At 43.3% G+C, this 20,697-nt stretch overlaps 1 protein-coding gene across 1 annotated transcript in view; it reads left to right on the top strand.

Annotated features, from left to right (window-relative positions):
- The window catches only part of LOC124791989 (facilitated trehalose transporter Tret1-2 homolog), a 336,711-nt gene that overhangs the window by 279,881 nt on the left and 36,133 nt on the right, over positions 1 to 20,697 (top strand). The window contains exons 2-3 of the mRNA XM_047257902.1: positions 3,922 to 4,011; positions 17,433 to 17,774. Of these exons, the coding sequence (XP_047113858.1) occupies positions 3,922 to 4,011; positions 17,433 to 17,774 (432 nt within the window). The remainder of the gene's footprint in view (positions 1 to 3,921; positions 4,012 to 17,432; positions 17,775 to 20,697) is intronic.

The raw sequence follows: 20,697 nt of genomic DNA, 5'->3' as shown, positions 1-20,697 counted from the left end.
GCAGAATGTTTTGCTGTTGCACGACAATACACGGCCACATGTCAGTCAAATAACCATGGAAGCGGTCACGAAACTCGGATGGACAACACTGAAACACCCGCCTTACAGTCCTGACCTGGCTCCTTGTGACTATCATCTTTTTGAGAAACTGGAAGTCTCTCTTCGTGGAACAAGGTTTGAAGATGATGACTCCCTTGTGCACGCTGCCAAACAGTGGCTCCAACAGGTTGGTCCAGAATTTTACCGTACAGGTACACAGGCGCTGGTTCCAAGATGGCGTAAGGCACTTGAGAGGGACGGAAATTATGTGGAGAAATGACAATATTGTTCCTGAAGGATGTATCTACACACTGTAAAACTTTCAAACATGTAGAATAAAAGATGGATTTTAAAAAAAAGTGTGCATTTCTTTTGGAGTGACCCTCGTACTTGCAGTAGCACTTCTTAATACTATTGCACGCTTTTTGTACCCACTCAAATTTTTCACTTTTAGTTGCTGTGTCCTTTCGCCCAGAGAATATCCGTGAAAGCTGGAGTGGGCTTTGTGCGGTTGGATTGCGCGTCTCCTGTTGCCTCTGGTGTTTTGTGGACGTTACTAGAGTATTGCTTTGATGCTGTCTAAGTTCTTGGCGACAAAAGTTTTTAGTCAGTACTGACTGGTAATCTTTTACATTTAGCACTTGAAAGCTGTCAACTGCCAATTGTCAGAGATCTTCTATCCTCGACTGTAGTATAGTAACAGTACCGTATGTCTTCCTTTTCTTTATGAGATGTCCAACGACATCAACCAGTTATGGAAATTGTTGAGTATTTTGTTTGACACTGATGATTTATCATTCGTGGGCAAGGCAACGCTTTGGCCCGTAACGAAACCACACCTTTACTTTAATTATTTCAGTGATTGAGTATCACCTAACAATGTACCAGACTTGCAGCACGCACAAAACTGACGACGCGTCCCCTTCTACCACGCTTACTCATATTATGCGTTGTTACTTCCTGTAGTTCACAGACATGAAGCGGCGTATCCTGTGAAGGAAAATTTCCGATGAGGAAGGAGATTACTAGCTATGTCACAACTTGGAAAATGTAATTTTATGTTACTGCAAGTATATCGAAGCATCACAAAAATGACCTGGAAAAGTAATACAGCATTTTCTGCCTCTTCCGTCTTTACTGGAACATTACTAGCAAAAGTAAACACAATTAATTACTTCTCTATTTGTTTTGTAAATAAAAACCGCGCTTTCCTTGCTACAAAGTACTTTGTTTGTTCCAGATGCGTTTCGCTTTTTACTTTAAAGTATTTTCAGTGGAATCTAGAGTAATACGAAAAATAAAAACATTTCTCTCTCTATTAAACACACACACTCACACACACACAAATCTGCAACTAGTGACAGAATAGTAATAGTGCTCGACAGCAATTAGCGCAAAGAGCATGAAAATTTTGAAGAAAAAAGTTCGTTCGTGACATGAAATTCCGCTTATGTTTCATAAGTGAAGTTATAGTGCGACCTCCAGCATGTGACCAGATGAGAGAAAACGCAGATGCTAACCACAAACTCGAATAACTGTAAGTAATCACTTATTTAGGTAAAAAACAAGACGTAAACTGTTTTAAAATTTAACAATATCACATATCAAAACAAGAGCGTATATTTCTACTAAGATGCCTTAAAATAAAAGGCGAAACGTATCTGGACAACAAAACACATTTCTGCAAGAAAAAGGCGGTTGTTATTGACAAAATGAAAATTTCTGCGCTTGCTGCGGATGATGTCCACGCAAAGAAGCTTGTAATTCTTTCAAATTTAATTTTCTATATCATCAGGTTGTTACTGATTTTTCTGTGTTAATTCGCACACGAAACACCTTAAGTTATTCAGTGTTTCCTTACTTAGGTAACATTGTAGTTCCTATCTAAAAATAACAAACAATTTTTTTCATATGGAATCTAAAAGCAATAGAGACGGCGAGTCTAGCTTCAGTAATTCACTTTCCTGTGCGGCATTATTACAGTGGGCACGCAGTGAACCGATAGAATCCACCTGGAATAATTAACTCATGAAAAAAAAGGATTTAATATAGCTCCTATGTTGATGAGATTGCTCCTGTCCTTAAGGAGGATAGAAGAGTTCGGTACGTGTTGTCAGTGAGAGGACAGAGCGCGATGCAACGGATATTTACACTAATAAAGAGAAGCGATACTGAGTTGCGTATGAACATAGTACATTCATTTGCTGGTTTACAGATAATAAATGCATACTGTTCTCACGTTACGTATAACTTTTGTTTGGGTGAAATTCAATAACGAGAATGAATATAATGGAAGCCTTGAGGTTTCATTTATATGCGGTCAGATGAAGAACTAATTTGATTTGATTTGATCTGATTTATCGCTCATTTAGACGCCTGTTGCCTTACGTTTTACAACAGGTCGTTCATTTTACAGCTTTTCATGTACATTACAGAACATATTCCGCATTACAAAGAGCAATTATTGTTTTCAGCAATTACAATTGAAGTAATAATACGTTAAAAATACATTAGAAGTTGAAAGAAAAAGCACAAAAAATATTCAAATTTTAGGTACATATGATTATAGATGATAGGAAAGAGGGAAAAAGGGGGAAGAGAGAAATGTTACTCTATCTGAGTCATCCCGGTCTGAAAGCCTCTGAACTACTTTGAGCCTTGCAGTCACGGTTCGCTACATTTTAATCTACGGATTAATATTTCTAAACACTATTTACAAAAACACTATAACTATTATGTACATTGTGGAGATTGCAGCAGTGTGTGTGTAAAGTATCTTATTTCTTGGGGTTATTAATTAATCTTCATTTCCTACATTGTGTGTCTTGAATTTTACCTGTTATGTTGCTTAGATACTAAGCGTTCAGTTACAAATGTTACATTCCAATAGCAGTGTAATGACAGCGGGATGGATATTCCTGCTGTTTATACTTCAGCTGGAACAGTTACACTGTTTATTCTGATAGAGTTTAATTGTTTTGGATGTTGTGTAAGGTTGTCTGTGGTACGTGTTGGTGAAAGTGTTTGCTGTTTGAGTGTGTGTTTCGGTACTGCTGTGTGTGTTGATATACGAACTGGAAGTGCTGTCTTACGTGCTTCGTGTGTGTTGCAGTGCAGTGTTCTGTTATACCGCCGTGTCTGTGTATATTCGCCATGTTATGTCCTTGAGACATCATCAGCGATTTTATTTACTATTTCCCACTCGTCTTTGTCTCTAAGATGAAGAACTGGACGAGATCTTCTGCAGGTTATCCATAGACTGAAAAATGACCTCTTCAGTCTACTACATCGTAAAAATGAGTACAAAGGAACAACCTGTTATCTCAGATCTCTCACACATGTTCGTTCATCATCTCCAGTTTCTAAACGATGGAGAATTTTGCTCATTTCCTTGTAATGTTTCGTACTAACTGTAATTCATGTATGAGCTGAGGAAAAAATGGTGGTAACAATACAAAAAAACTGTTTCCGAAAGAAAATATTTTGTATTTTACACTTTGTCTCGATAATTATCGCAAAACATAGAACTAATGAGCAACAGCAACATGTGTTTTCGTATTTGTTTCTAATCATACAGTCCTTCGTAAAACATTAAGTGCCAGGGATATTTAGCGCTCCTGTAGCAAATGGCAGTCACGCAATACTGAGCGGAGATGTTTTGTCTACAATCACTTTGACCTTGATATAACGTTAACCACTCTATCTAACCACAGCGCTACCGGTTCCGCAAGAAAGATCAGAACTTCCTGCTGCGAATTCACGGTCGCCGAAGGCGAGACGCGAAATGAAACCTACTCGTGCGGTCGCAGCTTCACGAGCGCTAGCGCTGGCAGCGGCAGAGTGGGCGCTTGTACTTTCTGACGTGTGTTTCTCTGTCCACAGGACGAGGCCAAACAGAAGGAAGCCGGCGCCTGCTGTCCTCAGGATGACGTCCAAGCCAAGCAAGAGGAGCGGCCGCCTCTCAGACCACAGGTCAGTACTCAACAAACCGCTCCACACCGCGGAAGACGCGAGTCCGCGATTTCATGCGCAGTCGAGGTCGTCGGAGAGGGAGCACGAGGATGGCAAAGTACGTCCCGATTGCAGGTATACCGTCGTATCTCTAAATTACGCCATGAGAGTGCCAGGATGGCTCCTTCAAACAGGTCATATCTGATCACCCTGGAGCTCACTCTCTACAGCTGAGGTTTAAGTATACTCCTGTGATGCTATCAAGATCTGAACCTGGTGGCCTTTATAGTGAGTAGACCTCTCCCCATAAGATCATGTGGAATATTAACACACATTATTGAATGTCTGATCTTGAACCGGGATAGCTCAATTTTACATGAAATATGGGTACCATAGCTCGCAAAGAAATAATAAAATGGGATTAATCAGACTATGGAATGAAAATAAACGTCACAATAAAGTCCTGATTATTGCTAAAACGCATGAACTTAACCCAGACATTGAACATTGCCTTGGCACAGTGGGGTGGAATTGGAATGGAAATACTAATCATCTCGTATAATTTGTTGTCTCCAAATGCACCCCCAATGATTGCTGAATTAAGTATCGTTGCCTAATGTTGAACTCAGCTAACAGCGTGCGTGAATTAATTCAGAAAAGCAGGACCCTAACTTGAAACAACGAACTTCGCGTCTGCTTTGTTTCGTCGTGCACAAATGCTGCACACACTTAGCGTCGTTGTAAAACTCAGACTCAGAGAATGGACGCAGTGGTAGCCAAAAACTACAAGTCCTGGGGCCCAGCATCTGTGATTGGCCCTGAGACAGAGTCTTAAAACGACCATCACCCTTACCGTCGCCCGCTGGAAGTGCAGACGGAGAACAGGTCTTCACTCTCTGGAGCTCTAAGACGAAGCGTTCATATCTTCTCCTCCCAAAAATTTCGATGATTCCTCCAGCACCAGGTTCTCGTCAGCCAGTCGGTGTTTTGTACAATTAAAACCTGTAAAAATACTAGCGATCTCCACCTCATAAAGTATCTGTTCTGATTAACGAGTAATACACATTTCACTCTTATAATGCTGTTAGAAAGCGGTAATTCTCTCCCACTATGAGTTTGGTTTCACGTATTTCCCAATGATAGTAGCTGCACATGGGTCATTCGCAAGTTTTCATTCTCGCTATAAAATTAATTTTGGTGACCCAATCCTGAGCCCCCTTACAAAACTCATACGTCAGTTACCCCTGACCTCCTTTGCGTCCAGCAGATTACTCTCTGTCAGTCTCTCTCATGATTTCCCCACCCCCTTGCATCCTATCTTCTTAGAGCGTTATTTCTCACAGTGTCAATTCACAACTTTCCGAGTTTGGTCTGCTGCCTCCTGCTATTGTCGATATTGGAGCGCCATGACCATCCCAAAGAGCGGTCGTCGCCCAGAGAATACCTGACAGCGACTCTGCCTTTTCGCAGAAGAACCGTTTCACGACCTGTGTAGTACTCTACCCCTGCAGCCCTTGCGTTCTCACAGCAGCCAGCTGACTCAGCTCTCAGAAAAATTACACACATCTTTCACTACGGCACAGAAACTAGATGAAGAAGCACTTATTAAATTCTCAATCACCGGTGTTTGTTTCAGTTACTTGCAAATTTTCATGCTCCGGTTGTAATTTGAATTGATTTTGTAGCCTAACTTGGATAGATTTTTAGTAATCAGGCTATGAAGCAGTTTCGGAAAAATCTGATCCTTAACACCATCCTTACTGAATCAGATTCACATTTCGAACAGTGCTATTTTAACATCTGCAAGTTCGTGAATTATATAAGTCTGCAAGGGTTTGTGGCCGTTTTCCTTGATGGCAGAATCTTCCGAGTTGAAAAGTTGTGTCATATTTCTCTTCGATCTTCTAGAATGTTCGACATTTTGATCCCTTTGCTATGATCTTAAAGATTCTTCTGGTTTCGGAAACCAGTTCAGTGTCTGTTTGCACGCTCTTTTCCGGAGAACTGGAGATAAGGGGTAAAAATCTTAAGCCTGCTATTAGCAAGCCTTCGACACCGAGTAAATATTGACAGCAGATAGTGGAAGCGAGAGGTAATGCTATCAAAATATTAATGTTGTTGTGTCCTGTCGTACGTTCCTGATAACTGTTCACGTAAAATGCAAGGCATAAGAACGAGGAACGTCCCTCTCACTATTCGAGGTTACCGTTTGTTACTGGAGTAACCGACCGCACAGGCAATAATTTGAAAGAATATTAGGATTACATTTTTCAGTCAACACAAAATATTGGATTTTTTCCAACCTACAGCGGCCTTGAATAATCGCCTCCAAATTGCCGGGGTATACGATGTGCGACAATAAAGTAAGGAGTCTGAAGTGAAAAAAAAATTGCTTACCGTTTTATTCAAGTTTTGTGTTGTCTCCTTCAAAGCAGTTCCCTTCTGATTGCACACACTTTTTCCAGCGCTTCTGCCATTGATGGTAACATTTCTGGAACTCATCTTCTGTAATATCCTCCAAGACCCTCGTCACAGCTTTTTGAACATCTTGTGTTGTTTGAAAATAGTGTCCCGTGACCACCGTTTTGACTATTGGAAACAGAAAAAAGTCGCACGGAGCGATATCTGGTGAATAAGGTGGCTGTGGTAGTACGGAAATTTGTTTTGAGGTTAAAAATTGCTGTACTGACAGAGCAGTATGGGATGGCGCATTATCATGATGCAGAATCCAATTGTCATCCATATTGGCACGGACACGAAGAAATTTTTTACGAAGACTTTCTAAAATTTCTTTGTAGTAATATTGGTTAAACGTTTGTCCAGGAGGCATCCACTCTTTATGAACAATTCCCTTGGAATCAAAGAAGCATACAAGCATGCATTTTACTTTTGACTTTGACATGCGAGCTATTTTTAGTCTGGGTGATCCCTTTGAGCACCATTGCGAACTTTGGCATTTTGTCTCTGGATCGTACGGAAAAAACCAACTTTCATCACCAGTGATAACAAGGCTCAACAATTCTGGGTTGATTTCCGTTTGCTCTAACAGATCGGCTGCCACATTTTTCCGTGTTTCTCGCTGTTCTGGTGTGATATTTTTGAGAACTATATTTGCACTAATGTTTCTCATACCAAGACTTTCAGTTATTATTAGACGAACCGTTTCTCGATTGATGTTAAGTTATTCTGCAATCATTTTCACGGATAATCTTCGATCAGATCGTACGAGTTCAAGTACCCTCGCCAAGTTGACATTCGTCCTTGAGGTTGATGGTCGTCCACTGCGGTCTTCATCTTCATCATTCGTTCTGCCTTCACTAAACATTTTATGCCAACGAAAACTTGAGCTCTTGATATAACCTCCTCTCCAAAAGCCTTCTGAAGCTTATTGTAGGTTGTCGTCACGTTTTCACACAATTTAAGGCAAAAAGAAATGGCATACCTTTGCGCAGTATTATGCGGTTCCATTTCCGTGACGAGAGACACAAACATGGGTTAACTTATTATAGCACAACTCACGACTGAGCAATTGCATCGATGTGCCGCTTGGACTAGAAGTAGCTTATAGACAAAGGTCAAAGACATTGTGCCTACGCAAGCCTGCAGGGTTGCCACATCTTGCAAAGAAAATCAGTCTCATTATTTTATTGTCGCACCTCGTATGAACCAACATATGTCTGTGGCAAAGTATATTTAAACGAAACTGAGGGTGATAGTAAGAGAAGGCATTAAAGAGCACGAACGTCACACAGTTTTAAAACAAAGAGTCGTATCTGCGGTAACAGAGCACCAAGAAGAACTTTACTAATACACAGGGTGAACCAGAACTCGACCATGAAATTTTCCAAGGTCGTTTAGGGATAGCTTCTGAATATTGTATCAACGACCGACGGTCTCCAGTAACTCGTTACAGAGTAATAACGTAATTAAGTTTTATTCGCTTTTTGTTACCGCAGTCGCCGTTGTTTCTGTGAAAATACCTGCACAGCAGTGAATAAACCTGTAATATGCAATAACCAGTACGTAAAAGCACAACACATAGTAATGCAACAACCTTCCGACGAAACACTGGGTTATGATGTGATTGCCGTCACTGTGTGAACAGTTTGGCATAGCTCGCTCCATTGTGATACTTTCCCATTGCTTTCAGTGAACCCATACACGAGTTGCTTATCGGTCAACCCTACATCAGTAAACGTATTCACAGTACTGCTGTGTATCGCTGTTAACGCTCAGCTAACATTGCCGGAAGATAAAACCCTAGGTAGAACCGAGCAGTACTGAATGCAATCTTGAAGGCAACGAATTACAGAGGGCATTAATATTGTCAACAAGAGGTACCGTGAGCCAATGGAAACAGGCACACACAGTGCATTCCGTCAACGTTTGTGCTGTTGTGCACTAGTTTCAGTGCAATAACAGATACATAGCTGATTGGCGCAAGAAACCAAACGAATTGCAATAGTTCTGTAACGAGACGACAGAGACCTTGGGTTCCTTACACCAAGAAATTCAGAAGATGTCCCTGAAAAACTTCTGAAATTTTGTCAATAGAGTTCTTGTACAGTCATAGTAAAATTTACACAGGGTGGGCAAAATAGAACTGGTCCGGAAAATCTTTACAGTAAACCTGATTCGTTTTGTCTCATCATCAGAGAAGATACAGGAAATGGCCACAGTTGACATCATTGCAGCGCTGTGGTCGATTTATCAAGGCGTTAGACGCGTGTAGTGGCTCTGCCGGAGGGATTTTTCGTTGTTCTGGCGTAGGTCTCCCAGTGTGTGAGGATTATCTGAGTACACCTGACCATTCATGTGCGTCAACCACACGTAAAAACCACAGGGAGAGGGATCCGGCGATCGAGGTGGCCAGGAGAAAACACTGTCTCTGCTGACTGTTCTCTGCTCACCGAACACCACACGTACTTGTGACAAGCTTGTCAACACTGTGTGTGCTGTTGCTCCGTCTTGCTGGAAATATCCGTTCAGTAGTATATCTTTTGTGAGTTGATTGACATATGGATTAAACAGTTTCTGGACGTACCTGTTAGCATTAACAGTCTGTTGAAAGAATCGTGTTACGATGTGAACACCAGACTGTGCACCAAACACCAATCTTTTGAGTTTCAAAATAATGTTGAGAATTTTCTGTTACACAATGACGCGTGTGCTGCGAATTCACATACCCTGACTAGCTGAACCAGGCCTCATCTGAATAAATGAAAAACTGAGCATTTGAAAGTCCTGATTACAATTCGCTATTCCATTTCTCTCATAAACCACTGGCAGAATTCAATACGTGACAGTCCGTCTGGGCGCTTTAGCTCATGCACATCCGTAAGTATGTTCATTAACAAGGGTCAGTTCCGCGTCTCTCTCATACACTGATGAGCCGAAAGATTTATGACCACATGCTTAATAGCTTGTTTGTCCGTCTTTGGAACGAAATACACCACTGACTCTTACGTAGCGGGGAGCAGACAATTTGTTGGTAGGTTTGTGCAGCTATGTGGCAATTGATGTTTACGCACAGCTCAGGTAACTCGAGTAAATAACGGCCGCTGATTTGCGTAAGCGGTGACAGCGCCGGATTGCGACCCAGAAGGGTGCCATAGAATTTACATCAGGTAAATTTGATCGCCGAGACATCACCGTGATTGCACTATAATGCTCTTCAAATCACTGTAGCACTGTTCTGGCTCCAAGACACGGACAACAGTACTGCTGAAAGATGAGATCACCATTGGAGAAAACATCAAGCATGAAGGGATATACAGGGTGTTTCAAAAATGACCGGTATATTTGAAACGGCAATAAAAACTAAACGAGCTGCGATAGAAATACACCGTTTGTTGCAATATGCTTGGGACAACAGTACATTTTCAGGCAGACAGACTTTCGAAATTACAGTAGTTACAATTTTCAACAACAGATGGCGCTGCGGTCGGGGAAACTCTATAGTACGATATTTTCCACATATCCACCATGCGTAGCAATAATATGGCGTAGTCTCTGAATGAAATTACCCGAAACCTTTGACAACGTGTCTGGCGGAATGGCTTCACATGCAGATGAGATGTACTGCTTCAGCTGTTCAATTGTTTCTGGATTCTGGCGGTACACCCGGTCTTTCAAGTGTCCCCACAGAAACAAGTCACAGGCGTTCATGTCTGGCGAATAGGGAGGCCAATCCACGCCGCCTCCTGTATGTTTCGGATAGCCCAAAGCAATCACACGATCATCGAAATATTCATTCAGGAAATTAAAGACGTCGGCCGTGCGATGTGGCCGGGCACCATCTTGCATAAACCACGAGGTGTTCGCAGTGTTGTCTAAGGCAGTTTGTACCGCCACAAATTCACGAAGAATGTCCAGATAGCGTGATGCAGTAATCGTTTCGGATCTGAAAAATGGGCCAATGATTCCTTTGGAAGAAATGGCGGCCCAGACCAGTACTTTTTGAGGATGCAGGGACGATGGGACTGCAACATGGGGCTTTTCGGTTCCCCATATTCGCCAGTTCTGTTTATTGACGAAGCCGTCCAGGTAAAAATAAGCTTCGTCAGTAAACCAAATGCTGCCCACATGCATATCGCCGTCATCAATCCTGTGCACTATATCGTTAGCGAATGTCTCTCGTGCAGCAATGGTAGCGGCGCTGAGGGGTTGCCGTGTTTGAATTTTGTATGGATAGAGGTGTAAACTCTGGCGCATGAGACGATACGTGGACGTTGGCGTCATTTGGACCGCAGCTGCAACACGGCGAACGGAAACCCGAGGCCGCTGTTGGATTACCCGCTGCACTAGCTGCGCGTTGCCCTCTGTGGTTGCCGTACGCGGTCGCCCTACCTTTCCAGCACGTTCATCCGTCACGTTCCCAGTCCGTTGAAATTTTTCAAACAGATCCTTTATTGTATCGCTTTTCGGTCCTTTGGTTACATTAAACCTCCGTTGAAAACTTCGTCTTGTTGCAACAACACTGTGTTCTAGGCGGTGGAATTCCAACACCAGAAAAATCCTCTGTTCTAAGGAATAAACCATGTTGTCTACAGCACACTTGCACGTTGTGAACAGCACACGCTTACAGCAGAAAGACGACGTACAGAATGGCGCACCCACAGACTGCGTTGTCTTCTATATCTTTCACATCACTTGCAGCGCCATCTGTTGTTGAAAATTGTAACTACTGTAATTTCGAAAGTTTGTCCGCCTGAAAATGTACTGTTGTCCCAAGCATATTGCAACAAACGGTGTATTTCTATCGCTGCTCGTTTAGTTTTTATTGCCGTTTCAAATATACCGGTCATTTTTGAAACACCCTGTAGGTAGTCTGCAGCTGTCAGCGTGTCTCACAACTACAGGTCCCACGCAAGCGCGGGAGAAAGTCTCCAATACCACAATACTGCTACCACAAGCCTGCGCGCTGCTCGTTTCGAGCCGCCCTTCACCTCGATGACGGCGTTTGTGGAGACGACCATTGACCTAGTGTAGCAAAAGTGTGATTCACCCGAAGAGTCGACACGTTTCTATCGATCGACGGTCGAATCCCTATGGTCCTCCCACTGCAATCGTAATTGACGATGTCGTTGGGTCAACATGTGAATACGCAGGGGTGGTCTGCTGCGGACCCTCATATTCGACAGTGTACCCTGAATGGTAGCTCCAAAACAGTTGTGCGTGCACCACCATTATGCTCTTCCGGCAGGGATGCCACAGGTCACCATCAGTCCTACTTTACAGAGCAGACAAGCCTCCGAACACCACGTTCTGTAAAGAGTCGTAGACGTCCAGCCATTTAACGCCTAGTGGTACTTTCACTGTCCTTTTACCTCTTTCCGTAAATACTTACGACAGTACCACATGAATATTCGATCTGCTTCGCGGTTTTCGAGATACTCATTCATATGATCTGCGTAATAATAATCTGCCTTTAGTCAAAATCGCTTATTTCAATGTATTTGCCATTTGCAGCCCACACCTTCGCGAGGGTGATACACCGTCCGTGTCTGCTCGACTTACATCCTTTCGTTACCTCGTCAACTTCCAGCAAGGCCACCAGCGTCGCGGTCGGCAGTGGTCGTAATGTTTTGGCTTATCAGTGTAAATATTTTTAGAGCCAGTTTGATTTTGGTCACCAAGCAGAAGGAAAGCTCGCGAATCAGTTAAAATCAGATGTATTATTACTTAAGTCAACATCCCTTTTTCTCAGCACATACTAATCGTACAGGGATAAATGAGATTTTGTTAGAAATATTTTTTAACCGGCTTCTGATATTGCATACTGATTTTGCGCTAAAACTTATTGTTTGTGGAAAATTTTAACATAAGAGACTTCTAACTACCATAGGAGAAAGGGTGTCATGGACGCCCAGATATATTTTACGAAGCTGACTTATTAATCGCTAACGAGAGACCTCCTTCTCATATTACCTTATTACAAAATACCTTTTATTTTTTTAAGTACTTATTAACTGGATAATTTGCATACAGCGTTGTCATAGATAGTAACTGTGACAACTGCGGCAATACATTATCTCTGCCTCTCGTACAAGCTGACTTTTCTAAGCGAATACACTTTCCGAAACGACAAAATAATTGTTATTGTCAATAACTAACATTATCCCAACGACTAAACATATTCCAAATACCGTCATTATTTACAACTGGAAAGTGTGAAAGTTTCACAGGGGTCCTCTGTTTACAATTAATGCTCAGCTGACTGACACCGGAAAAACTGTTGTAATACCACGGTTAAACTTAAAATCATCTGAACCAAACATGCCTTTTCAATTAGCACGAAGACAGTTCTCTACAAAAAAATTAGAAGTTGTCACAGAGACAAACGCTTCAAAGAGCAGGACTGCATTTTCCATACCCCGGCTTTACTCACGGGCGATTACATGTAGCCTTTTCAAGAGTAGCTGAATCAGCTACCATTTTTGTATCCCATACAGAAAATGAGAAACTAAAAGTACTAGAAGATTACATCCTTATCACAAATATCGTTTACACCGAAGTGTTGTAATGCTCTGTAAATAATTTTGTTGAAAATTATGTGAATGGAAATGTATGTACAAGTACATATCACAAATTCATGATTATTATTTCACGTCGTTCGGTTTATTTTAAAGATGTTTTCTCTTCATTCCCACAGCCATTCTTACGTAAACGACTAGACTTTTTCCAAATACTGTCATTGTTTAACACTATAGAAGTGTGCAAGTTTCGCACGGGTTTTTGGTTTCAATATATTCGTGGCTACTTATCATCAAGGAAGTATACAGTCTACGATCGTGCGCGAGGAACATACATAACTACGAGGCAGCCACAATGGCGGCACAACAATGACGTTACGATAACATTCTCCCTCTCTTTCACTATCAGTATTGACTCGGTGATGACGGCCTACCAGTGGCAGTCTAAAGATTTTCATTTAATATATCTGCATCTATGTGTAATATATCTAGTCCGCAAACGTTTTCAGTTACAGTAAGCACATTAGGTCGTGCTAACAATAGGTGCCGGCCGCTGTGGCCGAGCGGTTCTGGGCGCTTCAGTCCGGAAGCGCGCTGCTGCTACGGTCGCAGGTTCGAATCCTGCCTCGCGCATGGATGTGTGTGATGTCTTTAGGTTGGTTGGGTTTAAGTAGTTCTAGGTCTAGGGGACTGATGACCTCAGAAGTTAAGTGTTCCATTGCGCTCAGAGCCACTTGAGCCATTTTTAACAATAGGTAAATCACAGATCAAGACGAAAATGACAAATATGTTTGTCGTTTCGGAAAGTACTTTCGTTTAGAAAAGTCAACTTGTACTACGAGTAGGGATAATAGACTACAGCAGTGGTCATGATTATTATCTATGACAATGCTGTATACAGATTATCCAGTTAAGAAGTAATTTAAGACAAATAAATGGTATTTTGTGTAAACTGAAAGTGGAGGGGGAGAAAGGAAAAGGAAGGAATCATCGGGATTTTATGCGGAATCAACGGCAACAAATGAAAAAGTGTGTCGCACCGTGACTCGAACCCGGGACCTCCGGCTGACCAGGCAGCTACGTTAACCACTGCGCCAACCGGACACACTGTTTACCGCCATTGCGAGGAACTACCTCGGAACGCCCCTCGGCCGACCCGCACTCCCACTCAGCGCCACCTATCTGTAGTCCCCGTCCATGTCCTCCATGCTTCAACTTTGAAAGGGAACAAAGGAAGGTTGGGTTTAACGCTACTTAGAGATTCCTGCAGGAGGTCGAACGAGACTGTGCATTCGTACTGAAGGTGGTGGATTCATAGCCCTTCGAGGCGACTCTGTTTTATAAATGAGTGGCGTCTGTTCTTCTCGAATATGTTCGAGAGGAACACACAACATGCATTCTCACAAAAATGGGATTTGTAATAAAATAATATGAAAAAGGAGTATTTTATTCGTGATACGAAGCTGGGAATCCTTGATGAATTTTTGCCTATGACAGTTAAAAGTCTATTTTATGTTAAAATTACTAATGTTAGCAGCTCATCTTGATTCGAATTCTGGAATATGTACTGTGTCTTCTTCGGTGAAAGAATGCAACAGGTCTACTAAACAGACTGCTAGAACTACGCTTGTCAGCCCTCTTCTGTAGTATTGCGATGCGGTGTCATCGGTAACATTGCCACTGTCATCACGCAGTGAAGGTATCGTTTGGGTTTTGCCGCTGGCGTACTTCACACAGGACCATAATCTCTTTGGATTTTCTGTCACATCTCTTCGGAAAAGGGTGGAGCAACAGGCTTTATCGCTAGGTGTTACACTGTTTTTCGACAATTCAGCCTCCATGGGAAACCAAAGAGTTGATTACAATGGTAGAAACGACGAACATCATGCAAGTTTGAAAAGTGATGCGACAACTCAGGCTTTTGATCTGAATGAAAGGCGATAAGACGTTTTAACTAACGCGTCAAGTTGAGAAGAGATGACAATGTGCGAGACGCGCCAAAGTATTCCAGTTTTTTCGTCCTGTTTTCATGTGAAAGTAATACAAGGATACTAACTGAGTGGGTAAAGAACATTGAAACAATAATGCTATTGAGGAACATAACAAAAACTCACATTCCACATACTCAACGTATGTGAACCAGAATACCAGTTTACCATACCGTGCACTCTTTTCTTGTAATTTTAATTCTCTTTAAATAGAACAAGAAGACCGGGCCGCCACCGTGGGCCGACTTTGTGGCGGAATGCCACCGCATGCGCTCACAAGCAAAGCGTTCACGCTTTTGTAGAAGCCCAGAAGCTTTCCTAGAAGAGCCTACGGCTCTTGCTTTCACGTCTGCCGTCCTCGGCACGCCTCCCTGCCATCCTCACCGACACAGAAAAACCTAATGCCACAACTATTATTGCTAGCGGCAAACAGTCATTCCCTGTCTTACCTATAATTACTCGCCCTGATGGTTCACCACGTAGCTGCAGGAAATGCGTAATTAACGAGGGGGAGAAAGATGGCATGGCCAAAGGATCGCCACATTTCAGCTTCTTGTGTACTGTGTCACTGGCAGTCTCGTTTTGGACAACTTCCAAATATGTCACGTATTTAATCAAGACTGGAAAAAGGTATGGTTGGTCCTCTTGCATCATAAACAACTGTAAGACGTTAGCTACGTTAGGTATGCAGTACTGTATGACACAATGCACCAAATGTAAACTGGCCAGTGACTACATTGTTACTGCAAACTTTTCAGAATAGGCACTGTGTTTTAATAAGTTTCCAAATAAGGCAACAACTATGGGCAATAGCGAAAGGTAAACCACTTTGTTATCAGGCAGTGATATCAGAATACAAGAAGTGAAAAAGTAATTTTTTAAAATAATTTTCGCTATACAGATTGAGAAAGACTGTGTGGAGAATACACACAAATCCCAAAACAGTGGTTTTCAATTTTTTTGTGGAAAGTAAAAGTTTTGCTGAGAAACTACAGTAATGGCCATTAAAATTGCTACACCAAGAAGAAATGCAGATGATAAGCGGGTATTCATTGGACAAATATATTATACTAGAACTGACATGTGATTACATTTTCGCGCAATTTGGGTGCATAGATCCTGAGAAATCAGTACCCAGAACAACCACCTATGGCCGTAATAACGGCCTTGATACGCCTGGGCATTGAGTCAAACAGAGCTTGGCTGGCGTGTACAGGTACAGGTGCCCATGCAGCTTCAACACGATACCACGAATACACGCTTCCAATGTGCGATCACCGCGATGTTCCCAAACACGGATGCGGCCATCATGATGCTGTAAACAGAACCTGGATTCATCCGAAAAAATTACGTTTTGCCATTCGTACACCCAGGTTCGTCGTTGAGTACACCATCGCAGGCTTTCCTGTCTGTGATGCAGCATCAAGGGTAACCGCAGCCGTGGTCTCCGAGCTGATAGTCCATGTTGCTGCAAACTTCGTCGAACTGTTCGTGCAGATGGTTGTCGTCTTGCAAACGTCCCCATCTGTTGACTCAGGGATCGAGACGTGGCTGCACGATCCGTTACAGCCATGCGGATAAGATGCCTGTCATCTCCACTGCTACTGATACGAGGCCGTTGGGATCCAGCGCGGTTTTCTGTATTACCCTCCTGAACCCACCTATTCCGTATTCTGCTAACAGTCATTGGATCTCGACCAACGCGAGCAGCAATGTTGCGATATGATAAACTGCAATCGTGATAGGCTACAATCCGACCTTTATCAAAGTCTAAACGTGATGGTACGCATTTCTCCTCCTTACACGAGGCATGACAGCAACGTTTCACCAGGCAACGCCGGTCAACTGCTGTTTGTGTATGAGAAATCGGTTGGAAACTTTCCTCATGTCAGCACGTTGTAGGTGTCGCCACCGGCGCCAACCTGGTGTGAATGCTCTGAAAAGCTAATCGTTTGCATATCACAGCATCTTCTTCCTGTCGATTAAGTTTCGCGTCTGTAGCACATCTTCGTGGTGTGGCAATTTTAATGGCCAATAGTGTAACTATAGAAGCAGATGTAGCATCACCTCACCTATAGGCACCTATTAGGCACATTAAATGTGTCGAAATTTGCTTCCCGTGTATCGTACGATACAGTCGCCTGGAGAAACTGGAACTCCGCCTAGTGCCGGGTGATACGACAGAGAATCGTGTAATTGTCGCTTCGCTGTCATCTCAGTCTGTACCAGTTGCACTAGTTTGGTCCCTTTAATCCTCAAACCAACCAACCAACCAGTTGCACTTCCACTACGTTTCTAAGTGCTCACTGATGTGGGTCGTTTCTGAGTCGTATCGTAAGTCGCATGGCTTATCGAATCACTTATCGTATTGCCTCAGTGAGAACTGCGGCTAACAGCGTCCCCTCGATTGCTAGTGTATGCAACCCTCGTCACTGGACTCGTACCCTCGCCGCACAGTAATGCCGTGTTTTCCCGCCAGCTGGTGGCGGCGCTGCTGGCGTGCTGGGTGGCGCTGGCGTCGGGCGCGAGCCTGGGCTACGTGACGCCGGCGCTGCCGTCGCTGCAGGCGGCGGGCTCCGGGCTGCAGGTGAGCGACGAGCAGGGCTCGTGGGTGGCGAGCTTGGCGATGCTGGGCGCGCTGGCGGGCGGCGCGCTGGCCGGGCCGTGCATCGCCGTGGGCCGCCGCGCCGCGCTCTGGGCCGCCGCCGCGCCGCTCGCGCTCGCCTGGCTGCTCGTCGTCGCCGCCACCGCCGTCTCACACCTCTACGTCGCGCACGTCATCATGGGCGTCTGCCTCGGAGTCATCACCGACGCCGCGCAGGTCGGTCACTCTCCTCTCCGCTCATCTCTCAGTAGCACCTACGCACGGCGACATCGATTATTTATTGTACGAGGGTCACTCCGAAGGAAATGCTCACTATTTTTGTACAAATACAGTTTTCATTCTGCATGTGTGAAAGTTTTACAGTGTGTAGATACATGCTTCCCGCCTGTTTTCAAACTTAGTTCAACCTGTTCCCGTGAGTGGCGCCGTCACTGCATGTCTTCAAGATGGCTGCTACACTTGACGTTCGTCAGAAGCAACGTGCTGTCATAGAATTCCTGTGCTGTGAAAACGAGACAGCGGGAAACATCCACAAGTGGTTGAATAAGGTGTATGGAGATGCTGCTGTCGATCGCAGTACAGTTAGTCGGTGAGCAAGCAGGTTACGCGATTGAAGCGAGCACGGCAATATTGAGGATTGTCCTCGCAGCGGCAGGCCTCGTACTGCACACACTCCAGACAATGTGTAGAGAGTTAACGAATTGGTGACTGCTGACAGACGCATCACAGTGAACGAATTGTCACGCTACGTTGGGATAGGGGAAGGAAGTATTTGCAGAATACCGAAAGTGTTGTTAAAAAAGGTTTGTGCCAGGTGGGTTCTCAGCATGTTGACAGTGGCTCACAAAGAAACAAGAAAAACGGTATGCAGAGAACTTTTGGAACAGTACGAGAATGGTGGAGATGAATTTCTTGGAAGAATTGTGACAGGTGATGAAACATGGCTCCATCATTTTTCACCAGAGACGAAGAGAGAATCAATGGAGCAGCATCACGCAAATTCACTCAAGAAAAAAAAATTCAAAACCGCACCTTCTGCTGGAAAAGTTATGGCTACGGTGTTATTCGACTCCGAAGGACTCTTGCTTGTGGACATCATGCCAAGTGGAACCACCATAAATTCTGATGCATATGTGATGACACTGAAGAAACTTCGAGTTCGACTGAGTCGTGTTCGACCACATCGGCAAAAGCAGGATGTTTTGCTGTTGCACGAGAATGCACGGCCACATGTCAATCAAAAAACCGTGGAAGCGATCACAAAACTCAGATGGACAACACTGAAACATGCCTCTTACAGTCCTGATCTGGCTCCCTGTGACTATCATCTCTTTGGGAAACTGAAAGACTCTCTTCGTGGAACAAGGTTTGAAGATGATGACTCCCTTTTTCACGCTGCCAAACAGTGGCTCCAACAGGTTGGTCCAGAATTTACAGTGTGGGTATACAGGCGCTGGTTCCACGATGGCGTAAGGCAGTTGGGAGGGATGGAAATTATGTGGAAAAATGAAAATATTGTTCCTAAAGGATGTATCTACACACTGTAAAACTTTCAAACATGTAGAATACAAGACGGATTTTTAAAAAAATACTGTGCATTTCTTTTAGAGTGACCCTCGTATATAACTTGCTTCAAAATTAAAACCGGAGACTTATGCATGTTAGAGCGTACTATAATAGAAGCAGAAACGTTCCAGTAAACATGGACCAATTGTGAGGTAAGTGACTTCAGTGTAAAGTACTGACCCAGCTACTACAAATGTACTTTCGATTAAGTCCTAATTTAACTCAGCTCAGGTTTGATTCATGGCCCATTTTTTCGAGTCCTGGAATATGCACGTCGAGATCACGGCACATTTTTTGCTGATTTAAGATATCTAACGAACTAACATGGTCCAAGACGGATTGGTCTTGCAGTGCCTGTATCTTTGCATCCACGATTACATGACCTCGATCATCCAGATTTTTCTGCTTGGATCATCTCAAAAGTTAAAGGTTTAGCAGGCACACTGAAACAGTTGAACTGCAGCAGCGAATTGGACAGTCTTCTCAAGATTTACAGGTTTATATGGAGGACAGGATTAGCAGTTCACTGCACAGACGAGTGCTATATTGCATGCATGTACTAGGACGACACCTGGTACACTTCCTCTAACAGATTCGAGTTTGCAGTAAATCGGAACTTGTAACACAGTGGAGCAGTGTTGTATTTCATGTTAAGGTAGGCCATAAGTGAAATTTGAGCCCAATTATTTGAGGACCTAACCGAAAAGTTTACATTCCAGATAAGACCCATGTTTATTGAAACCATTTTGGTTTCATCATATACTCTCCTACGAGTCTGCTTCAGCTGTTAATTAATATACACCACGTAGATTCCAATGTCTGTGTTCCCCTATAATTCTCCCTTCTGAGGCTCTCACAAGTACAACAGAACTCATTTCCTGATGTCTTAATACATGCCCTGTGCTGCTGTCCCTGGTTCTACTTAGAATTTCCTATATACTTCCTTTCTCACTGATCCTGAGGGCAATCTCTTCATTTCTTATCTTATAAGTCCATCTAACTTTCAACATCCCTCTGTAAAGTCACATCTTCAGCCCCTGTTTTCCAAACGTCCACGACCCATTTTCATACAAAGCGTACTCCGGGCAAACATGCTCAGAAATTTCTTCCAGAAATTAAGGATGCTTCCGAGTTAATGGAATTGCTTTACTTCGTCTTCTACGTGATCTGCAAATTTGATCTCCGGTTTGTCGCTAATCCATTTTCTGTTGCTCCTTAAAACTCTCATCTTTCTTTCATTTACTCTCGATCTGTATTCTGTGCTCAGTAGACTGTCCATGTTACTGAACAGGTCCTGTACTTCTCTTTCACTTCTGCTACGAATCTCATCAAGGAACTTTATCATTGAAAACCTTTCACTCTGAATATAACTGCCAGTCCTGAACCTTTCTATACATATGAAGACAGTAGCTGTTCTCGAAAGAACAGATTACTGTTGTTGACCGTGCAGCTTTTCCTTGGAATAAATGATGACTAACTGAAACCCTCAGCTCCCGAGAGGTGTTTTTAATATACCTCGATGTGGACAGTTGAAAATGTGTGTCCCGACTGGGACTCGAACCCGGGATGTGAG

Source organism: Schistocerca piceifrons, chromosome 1, assembly GCF_021461385.2.
Source record: "Schistocerca piceifrons isolate TAMUIC-IGC-003096 chromosome 1, iqSchPice1.1, whole genome shotgun sequence".
NCBI classification, from domain to species: Eukaryota; Metazoa; Arthropoda; class Insecta; order Orthoptera; family Acrididae; genus Schistocerca; species Schistocerca piceifrons.
The sequence above is the reverse complement of the archived record's forward strand: the minus strand, read 5'-3'. Positions and strand labels throughout refer to the sequence as shown.